Source organism: Meles meles, chromosome 7, assembly GCF_922984935.1.
Source record: "Meles meles chromosome 7, mMelMel3.1 paternal haplotype, whole genome shotgun sequence".
NCBI classification, from domain to species: Eukaryota; Metazoa; Chordata; class Mammalia; order Carnivora; family Mustelidae; genus Meles; species Meles meles.
This window is the reverse complement of record NC_060072.1, coordinates 53,220,519-53,231,737: the sequence shown is the minus strand read 5'-3', so window position 1 is coordinate 53,231,737 and position 11,219 is coordinate 53,220,519. Positions and strand designations below refer to the sequence as shown.

Here is an 11,219-nt window from a genome sequence, read left to right as displayed (position 1 = left end):
TCAAGCCCCACATTGGGGTAGAGATTACGTAAAAATAAAATTTTAAAGAAAAGAAAGAAAAAGGAAACAAAAGTTTGCCCATGTCTCTGAGTAATTATATTCAATAATTAGAACTAAAAAGACTACAGTATAACACATTTTATATGAACTTGTTTTTTTGGTAAGTAAAGATAATTTATTCACTTGTATAGGTTTGACATAAGCATATATTTTAGAACCTGGAAGTACTAATATTAATATTTAATATTGATTACCTCAGGGTGAGAATGAAGGAGAATGTTGATCAAATGCACTGTGTATTTGTGTGTGCTTACACATTATTGACAGAAATAAAAATTTGTTGATGAAAAAATTACTGATTTTGGCTAATATCTGAGGAACCATAGAGAAACAAGAACTATATTGTGTTTTCAGTTTTGCTATTATAAAGAAAATTATTTTACAATATAGATATGAGTTATTTTATGTAATGGATATATGTTTATGGAAATTTTTCAGTTGAATTTATTGAAATTCAGTCGTGGTGTTCATGTGTCAGTGATGTTTATTTAGGCAAATTTTCATATAAATCTTTTTTTTAACATATAATGTATTATTTGTTTCAGGGATATAGTCTTACACAATACACTAGATTTAGGATATATTTTGATCTGTTAGAAGAAACTGTATCCCAAAATTTTAAAGAAAGAAAAACTGATAGATATATACATATATATCTATACAGCTATAGATAGATAGATATACAAGAAATAAGGTTAAACAAAATGAAGGGATAGATTATGACTATAAAAATGAAAATTAAAAATTAAGAAAGATATTGATAAGATGTGCATTAAAATAGAAAATAGGACAAATTATTTAAAAATTAAGAAACGAAAAATAAAGAAATTTTTAATAATTTAACTTTGGAAGACTAAAGAATCATGGGAAAGAAGCCATGAATTCTATGTGCTGTATCCCCTAGCTCTGGAGTTCCTCAGTTCTCATTCATCAGTAAACTTGGTCTCAGCTCGATGTTCTTGCTAATCTTTTGGGGGAGGAGCCTGTTGCTGTGATTCTCAAATGTCTTTGCCCTAGGTGGAATTGCACCGCCCTTGCCAGGGGCCAGGCTAAGCAATCTGCTCAGGGTCGCTCGCTCTCGGGAGCCTTTGTTCCCTGAATGCTTTCCATACCACTTTGGAGGATGGGAATGAAGATAGCAGTCTGCCAACCTCCGGCCTGGAGGTGCCCAGAGCTCAGGGCACTCCTCAGTGTGCCCTCAGAGAAAAGCAGTCACTTCCTCCCATCTCCCTGATCTCCAGCTGCACTTTGAGCTCACGAGGCTGTGACCAAGGGTTTCTGTCTCCGGCGCATGGCTCGGGCTACCTGAACAAGAAAGACAGTGTCTGTAAGTGCTTCCTTGGAGTCCACAGGGGGCAACCAGAGCCTCTTCACTGACCCGGTGGTGGAGAAGGACTTATATCATTGCATGTCCCTCACTGTGAGTACTATCTGCTTGTCCTTGTTTGATACAGCATATTGAGTCATGGTGATGGGGAAATGGTGCTGAATCCCAAAGAATGACTTTACTGTTAGTGAGGACTTCATAAAGGACTAAAGAGAGTGGGTTTTCAGCCTTCAAGAACAAAGTATGGATCTTCCATCAACATAGGAGAGAAATCTTTTTATATGTTAAAATCCAATTTAAGTTCTTAAAGAAAATCCTATTAACCATAGAAAACATATGACTTGGTCAGAGAGATTTTTTAGCTTAGATATATAACCATCTCTTTAAGGCCAGAGTAGGACAGTGCCTAGAAAGAGGTTATACAAAAATCACAAGGTAGGACAGCATGTAGCAGAACATTTCCCCTGTGGTGAGATGTTAGACATCTCTGTCCTCTGAATGTGTAAATGGTGCAAGATACTCAAAGCAAACCTCCAGTACCTCTTCAAGTTTGCCCAGCTTGGGATACTCAGCTATCATATTCTCCCACCTTTTACAGAGAGACTTCTTTCCATTCCTCCACAATGTATACACTCTGTTAATAAGAGAATGATTTAAGAACGAGTGTTCCTGGTAAGCTATATGGGGATTTGGGTCCCACTGATGTTTGCTCTTACTGATCTATTTCCCCTATATTTTATATTATTATCTTCAAGCATTTCTACAGAAATATTTCTACTTACTTAGCACTTTGTGTGGCTGAGAGACAGAAAACAGTCATGGATGAAGGATTGGGAGGGAGAAGATTGTTCTTTGTTCCGTAGCTCCCAACGATCTCATCCTCTTCACAGGTGGCATTCCTCAATGTCCAGATAAAGGGATCAACACAAGACTTTAGGAAGAGGAACACAGTGCTGGTAAAGAATGCTCAAAGTCTGGTCTTTGCCCAGACAGACAAACCCATCTATAAACGAGGACAGACAGGTATGACAGAAAATTCCTCTATTTCCCTCAGTTGGGGGCAGTGCTGACAAGGAGAGGACTCCCCTCAGCAGGTTTTGAAGAGGAAACTTGCAAAATCCCCATATCTTAGCTTCCTGCCTTATCACTCACATTCCCTGATTTATCATGCCTGAGTCTTACCAGGGAATTTCTTTTTCAGTAAAATTCCATATTGTCTCTGGATGAGAATTTTCACCCCCTGAATGAACTGGTAAGTATCTTTAGAGTTATGGTTTTGGTGCAGGGTTGGGTGGGAGTGGTCACCCAAGTGGGAGCAGGAAGGCCCAGGAAAAGCAAGAAGACAAAAACATTCCTTTCGGAACCTAGGCTCCAGCCACAGCACAGATCCAGAGCCTTATGGAAGGCCTAACTGAATGGTGAGAGATGAGGAAGCTATTTCTCTTGTACAGTAAGTAATCATTTGACAATAGCTAGATTTATTGCTGTGAACACAATACATTAAACATAATGAAGAGACAAAATTAAAAAGTTAGGCGCTATCCATAGCCATACTCTCAAGGAGTTTATGATTAATTAAAGCATGAAGACTTTCATTGATTGTGACTTTATCTCTCCATCTATCTGTAGTAGGCAATACTGTAATATGGTAGTAAACACATATATGTATATTTTATATTTTTTTCTATAATATATATTAATACATAATGTAGCATAGATATAATATAGAATATACATTATACACAGATCTTTTTATTGCTAATCAGCTTTCAACAAGGCAAAGGAATAAAGCTACTATGAAAACACTGAAAAAATAAAATAAAATAAACACAATTTTTAAATTAGAAAAAATACTCTTGGTTAACTGTTAACCAAATCATTCTGAGAACTCTATTCCTATTTGGTCATAATTATAATAACATATCACTCTATTAATATCCATTTCTTAATTTATACAACTAAACGGTATAATCGTATTCTTTACCCTCAGTACTTAATTACTAGTAAATAATATTAATAAATTAGTAAATATTAAGAAAACTTATTCACCAATAATATTTTTCAAGGAAATGACAACACAATGATTGTAGTGTAATACTTGTGCTTTTCTTAGAACTATTTATTGTTGTGGATACTTATGCTTTTCTTAGAACTATTTCCTGGTTTCCCTAAGTAATTCTAGTTCTCTAATGTTTCAGGTTAAATATTATTATATCTTACAACAGATATTATTTTTCCTAAGTAAGCTATTGAATCATGAGTCTGAAATCACAGCCTTTGGTGAAATTCTAATCACATCGCTTCTTTCCTTTTTTCATATCGATTCCCCTGGTATACCTTGAAGTAAGCAACAGAAAGAGTCTCATACAAAGAAATCAACACATTTAAAGTTAGAAGTTCTGATATTCCTTACAGATGAGTTACTATTAAAAAAATCCTTTCAGATCTAAAATTTCCTACTCCCAAATGTCAGGTTTATTCTATTTTATCTTTCTTCTGTGTTTATCTCTTCTGAAGGCAAGGCCAGTTACCAACCCCAATGGTTCAAGGACTATTATGGCTACATAATTACTCCACTAGCTCCTTGTTTATGACCCAAAAAGAAATCAAATTTGACAATGGCAGAGTCTCAGGTTGGAGAGTGGCCTCCAACAGCTGGCCTTTCCTCTCTTATCTGAGCCCATTTAGGGTTCTTACAAGCTGATCGTACAGAAGGAATCAGGTGAGAGGATAGAGCACCCCTTCACTGTAGAAGAATTTGGTATGCATTCTGAAAACTGAAAAGGACATAACTTTTTGGTTCATACCGTGCTCTCACTTAGACTTTCTGAATCTCCCATAGGTATGTTGAACTTGGGTTAGAAATCAACTTGAGGGGCGCCTGGGTGGCTCAGTGGATTAAGCCGCTGCCTTCGGCTCAGGTCATGATCTCAGGGTCCTGGGATCGAGCCCCGCGTCGGGCTCTCTGCTCCGCAGGGAGCCTGCTTCCTCCTCTCTCTGCCTACCTCTCTGCCTACTTGTGATCTCTCTCTCTCTGTCAAATAAATAAAATAAAAAAAAAATTAAAAAAAAAAAAGAAATCAACTTGAGCGGTTTGTAAAACCATCGTAATTCTGTGCATCAGAAACTCACAAGAGCTTAATTTTCAGTAGCAAGTTATACTTTGCTGAGTATCAAAATTCTTATTGCAGTGGAGCCAACATCCCTTGATAGTGTCATTGAGATCTGCTGTGATCATAAAGTCATTTAAATTTTGCATGAATTGTTAAAACTTATCATCTTAAAGTTGGCACTTGAAAAATAGATCTAGGTTGCCTGGGTGGCTCAGGGGGTTAAGCCGCTGCCTTCGGTTCAGGTCATGATCTCAGGGGCCTGGGATCGAGTCCTGCATTGGGCTCTCTGCTCAGCAGGGAGCCTGCTTCCCTCTCTCTTTCTCTGCCTGCCTCTCTGCCTACTTGTGATCTCTGTCTGTCAAATAAATAAAATCTTTAAAAAAAAAAAAAAGAAAAATGGATCTAGCATTTCAGGGTATTATTTTGGGAAAGTTGTAGACATGAAATATTTGTATTTCCATTAAATGTTCACCAGTCTCCTTAGTTCCATTATCTCTATCAACAGTGCTTCCCAAGTTTGAGGTCAAAGTTCAGGTGCCAAAGATAATCAGTATCCTGGATGAAAATGTGAACATATCAGTATGTGGGATATGAGTTAAATTGCTTTTGTCTGAAATTTCATATTTTGCCTCAATTTTGAGTCATCATATATATAATTAGAAGTTAACTTTCCACAGAATTATAAAAATTAAAAGATTATTTCACCGACTTATTTCAACTGCTTATTACTAAATTTTTCAAATATACAAAGGAATAGAGGACCCCCCCAATCATGATTTTAATAATTGGCATCATTCTATATTTGCTACAATATTTTCTTTGCTTTAATATTTCAGGATAAATTACAAAGATCATGACATTTTGCCCTAGATGCAGTACTAGGTACCTCTAAAATTTACTGACATTTTCCCCTAATAGTCATGATGCCATTATGACACTTTACAACATTAAAAGTAATTTCCCTAAACTAAATCTTATTTTACAATCAAGTTTCCTCAGTCTTTCTAAAAATGCTGTTTACTCATTGCTTTCAGTTATTATGACTCAAGTGTACCCTTTTGTTCCAACTCTCTACAATGGAAATTTTCAACTGAATGCAAAAGTTAACAAAATAGTAAAATGAAAATCATGTACCCATCAACCATGATAAAAATTATGAAATTTTGTCAATTTTGTTCCATTTATTCTCCCCCTTCCAATTTTTTTCTCCAAAGCTTTTTAATAAGCCATGGGAATCTGTAAATATAATAAAGCTTTAAAGGTCCTTACCCTCAGGGTGCCTGGGTGGTTCAGTCCATTTAGCATCTGTCTTCAGCTCAGGTTATGATTCCACGGACCTGGGATTGAGCCCTGCATCAGGCTCCCTGCTAATAGGGAGCCTGCTTCTCCTTCTCCCTCTGTCTGCTGCTCTGCCTACTTGTATTTTTCTCTCTCTGTCAAACAAATAAATAAGTAAAAATAAAAATCTTTAACCTCCTTTTCTCCCCATGATGTTCATTTATTCCTGGAGTATTTTGCATAGATAAGTCATAGATCCTCTTGGTGCAGTGTAAGAACAGATTTTTAAAACCTGAAATAATCTCTGTTTTTAATTTTTTGAGAAAACTCCACACTGTTTTTCATTGTTACTGCACCATTTTACATTTCCATCAACAATGTGCATAATGACCAGTATCGTAAAGTTTCTCCCTATATTTTTGATAGAAATTTTATAATTTCAGTTCCTACATTTAAGTCTTTAATCTGTTTTGAGTCAATAATTGTGTATGGTATAACATAAGGGTTTAATTTCATTCTTTTGCATATGGGTATCCAGTTTTCCTGACAATTTTGTTGAAGATACTATCCTCACTATGTATTTTTGGCACGCTTTTCAAAGACCAATGGAATATATATAAATGAATTTATTTCTGGGCTTTGATCCATTGAAAAGAGAAAAAGCTTTTCCTTTTTTCTCACGACTGTTTTGAGTATTTAGGGTCATTTGTTATTCTATACGAATTTTAAGATTTTTTTTTTATTCCTGTAAAGAATGCCATTACAATTTTGATTGGGACTGCTTTGAATCTGGAGATTGCCTTGGGTAGTATGGATATCTTAATGTTGTGTTCCAATCCATGAACATAGGATGCCTTTCCATTTATTTGTGACTACTTTCTTTCATTGATGTTTTGTAAGTGTACAAGTCTTTCACCTTCTTGGTTAAGTGTATTACTAAGTCTTTTATTCTTTTTGTTGCTATTGTAGATAGGATTGTTTTCTTCATTTCTTTTTCATACAGTCCATTGTTAGTGTACAGAAACACAGCTGGGTTTGTATGTTGATTTTTGTATCCTGCAACTTTATGGGATGGGTTTATTAGTACTAACAGTTTTTTTGAGTGTATGATGTTGTTAGAGGGATTTCTATATATTATATTATGTCCTCTGCAAATAGTTGTAGTTTTACTTCTTTTCTGATTTGGGTGACTTGTTTTTTTGGTATGCTTTCTATTTTTTTATTTGAGTATCAGTGACACATAATGTGACATTAGTTTCATTTGTACAATATAGGGATCTGATAATTTAATATGTCATATGCATATATTTTATATGTTTATATGTTATATACTGAGCTCAGTCCAAGTATAGCTACCATCTGTCACCATATAACATGATTAAAATGTCACTGAATATATTCCTTTTGCTGTGCATTTTACTTACATGAGTTATTCATTCCATAACTGGAAGCCTTTGTCTCCCATTTCCTTTCACCCATTTTGTCCATCCCCTCTAGCAATCATCAGTTTTTTTCTCTGCATGAATAAATCTGATTCTGCCTTTTGTTTGTTTATTCATTTTTCGTTTTCCAGATTCCATATATAAGTGAAATTATACAGTATCTGTTTCTCTGTTTATTTTATTTAGCATAATACCCTCCAGATTCAACCATGTTGTTGTAAATGGCAAGACCTCATCCTTTTTTTTTTCTTTTCAGCGTAACAGAATTCATTGTTTATGCATCACACCTAATGCTCTATGTAATACGTGCCCTCCATAATACCCATCACCTGGCTCCCCCAACCTCCCACCCCTGCCCCTTCAAAACCCTCAGATGGTTTTGCAGAGTCCATACTCTCTCATGGTTCATCTCCCCGTCCAATTTCCCTCAACCCCCTTCTCCTCTCCATCTCCACATGTTCTCCATGTTATTTGTTTTGCTCCACAAATAAGTGAAACCATATGATAATTGACTCTCTCTGCTTGATTTATTTCACTCAGCATAATCTCTTCTAGTCCCATCCACGTTGAGACAAAAGTTGGGTATTCTTCTTTCAGATGGAGACATAATACTCCATAGTGTATATGGACCACATCTTCCTTATCCGTTTGTCCGTTGAAGGGCATCTTGGTTCTTTCCACAGTTTGGTGACTGAGGCCATTGCTGCTATAAACATTGGGGTACAGATGGCCCTTCTTTTCACTACATCTGTATCTTTGGGGTAAATACCCAGCAGTGCAATTGCAGGGTCATAGGGAAGCTCTATTCTTAATTTCTTCAGGAATCTCCACACTGTTCTCCAAAGTGGCTGCACTAACTTGCATTCCCACCAACAGTGTAAGAGAGTTCCCCTTTCTCCACATCCTCTCCAACACACGTTGTTTCCTGTCTTGCTAATTTTGGCCATTCTAACTGGTGTAAGGTGGTATCTCAATGTGGTTTTAATTGGAATCTCCCTGATGGTGAGTGATGAACATTTTTTCGTGTGTCTGATAGCCATTTGTATGTCTTCATTGGAGAAATGTCTGTTCATATCTTCGGCCCATTTCTTGATATGATTATCTGTTTTGTGTGTGTTGAGTTTGAGAAGTTCTTTATAGATCCTGGATATCAACCTTTTGTCTATACTGTCATTCACAAATATCTTCTCCCATTCCGTGGGTTGTCTCTTTGTTTTGTTGACTGTTTCCTTTGCTGTGCAGAAGCTTTTGATCTTGATGAAGTCCCAAAAGTTCATTTTTGCTTTTGTTTCCTTTGCCTTTGGAGACACATCTTGAAAGAAGTTGCTGTGGCTGATATCAAAGAGGTTACTGCCTATGTTCTCCTCTAGGATTCTGATAGATTCCTGTCTCACGTTGAGGTCTTTTATCCATTTTGAGTTTATCTTTGTGTACAGTGTAAGAGAATGGTCGAGTTTCATTCTTCTACATATAGATGTCCAATTTTCCCAGCATCATTTATTGAAGAGACTGTCTTTTTTCCACTGTATATTTTTTCCTGCTTTGTTGAAGATTATTTGACCATAGCATTGAGGGTCCATATCTGGGCTCTCTACTCTGTTCCACTGGTCTATGTGTCTGTTTTTATGCCAGTACCATGCTGTCTTGGTGATCACAGTTTTGTAGTAGAGCTTGAAATCAGGTAACGTGATGCTGCCAGTTTTGTTTTTGTTTTTCAACATTTTTATGGAATATCTTTTTTCTTTCTCTTCACTTTTGGCCTATATGTGTCTTTAAATCTAAAGTGTATCTCTTGTCGATAGCATATACCTGGATCTTGGGTTTTTAATCCATTCACCCCCTTTGTTTTTTATTGGATAATTTACATTTAAAGTAATTATTGATAGTGAAGGACTTACTAATGCTATTTTTGAAAATTTTTTCTGTCTTGTAGGATTCCTTTCTTCTTTAGCCTTTTGCAGTTACAAATAACTCTTACAATTCATTTCAACCTTGAGAATTAAAACTCATTTCCTACAAATCATCAGTAGCAGAAGAACTAGCCAGGGTAAAAGAAAAACAAACATATACCCATCTGAATATTATATATTGGAAGCATCAAAGCATCTGGACCTCTGCCTCAATTCTGTCTTGGAGTCATGACCAAGGAATTAATTGCTTAATTTAATGGCATCCTAGGATGATATCTGTATCTTAGAAAGGGATTTCAGAATAAGTTGCTCTAATTGATATTTGAGGCATTTACAAATAAGAAAGAAAAATAATGCCCAAAACAATTTGATTACTAATCATTCCATTTTTAATAAGAAAGAGAAAACTAATAGAAATATAGAGTGCACCCACACACACACAATTTGTTTTTAATATAGCTCATGATTGTTAGGTTTTATCAGGGCTCTTTCTTCGTGTGTGTGTGTGTGTGTGTGTGTGTGTGTGTGAGCATGTTATTATTATGTTGGGTTTATAATTTCTATTATTTATTTGTTTATTTATGTTCTATTTATTATCTAAGTTTTCTCATTTGGTATAAACAACAAGTTTTGATTTTATAATGACAGAATAAAAAGAATGATAAAAAATAGGCTAAAAGGAAGACATTTTTTAAATCCTGAAGGAAAATTGATTGTACATTGCAGCAAAATTTCAAATGGTTTAATGAGTAGTATCTCTTGATAAAGACATTTTCCAGGCATATTTCAGTTGATATGAGCCCAAAATGGTAAAGAAGTGTAAGGAACTACAGAGAGTAATTGTTTGATCTGTGGTAGGTCAGTGGTGAAAAATATAGATACCTTTTTGCAGTTCCTAATGTATTTCTTATGTGACAGATATACCTATGAGAAACCTGTCCCCGGACTTGCAACTGTAATCATTGGCAGAAAATTATTTCATCCTGCTTATTGCCAAAAGCAAGAGTTCTGTGAGAAATTCAGTCAATAGGTTAGTTTACAGTTTTCTCTCTAGGGGCTATCAGTGTTGACAATCACTGAGCTACCCCATTTCACTCACTGAAAAGAGGACATTGGAGTAAGCTTATCCCAAAATATCTCCCACCAAAAAGGAAAAATAATTTCTCTTCCTGGTCAATAAAATTCTCATTTTGAAGACTAACTCTTAGAGATTATAGAGTAGATGTGAATATTAAATTCCTGAAGGTTGATTAACATTTTTTTTTAAGATTTTATTTATTTATTTGACAGAGAGAGAGAGAGATCACAAGTAGGCAGAGAAGCAGGCGGGGGGGGGCAGGGGATGGGGCTCAATCCCAGGACCCTGAGATCATGACCCAGGCTGAAGGCAGAGGCTTAACCCACTGAGCCATCCAGGCACCCCTGATTAACATGTTAAACCCAAAGAAGTTGTTTTGGCATCAGAAAGAAAATAATAGATTTAGTGACTATTAGTGTTAATCAGTATGGCATTTATCAATTTTTTTTTAAATTTCTCTCAGCTCAACAGCAATGGCTGCATCACCCAAGAAGTAAAATCAAACATACTCCAGGTTAAAAACATGGGTTATGAAATGCAACTTAAAGTGGAAGCCAAGATCAGAGAAGAGGGAACAGGTTTGAACTCTGAATTAACGTAGGAAGTGAAACAATAAACATTTGTTTGTTTTCCATAACATAATAAGGGTCATAGAAAGGTGGAAGGAAATGAATTTTAGTACTAAAATAACTTCCAAGAGAACTTACTCGTCTCAACATATTCCTAAACCTAGTATTTACTGGAAATAGAACCGATAAAATCACAAAGATTGTAACCAGACTCAAGTTTGTGAAAGTGGATTCACACTTTAGATGAAGAATCCCCTATTTTGGACAGGTAGACTATATTGCAATTCACAAGTAATGAAATATCCAATTGCACCTATCTTTGGGGCACAGTGATGTAGCCTACAACTAGTTAATGATATCAGCTAATTAATATGACCCAAACCATGAAGCCAAGCAAAACTACTTTCTTTTGTAAATGTCACTGACAAAAGGTGCAAGCACA

At 35.7% G+C, this 11,219-nt stretch overlaps 1 protein-coding gene across 1 annotated transcript in view; it reads left to right on the top strand.

Moving 5' to 3' along the window:
• Nucleotides 1-2,298: 2,298 nt before the first annotated feature.
• Nucleotides 2,299-11,219, top strand: part of LOC123946341 (pregnancy zone protein-like) — a 42,731-nt gene continuing 33,810 nt past the window's right edge. The window contains 1 exon segment of the mRNA XM_046011791.1: nucleotides 2,299-2,410. Coding sequence (XP_045867747.1) covers nucleotides 2,351-2,410 — 60 coding nt within the window. The 5' untranslated portion in view covers nucleotides 2,299-2,350.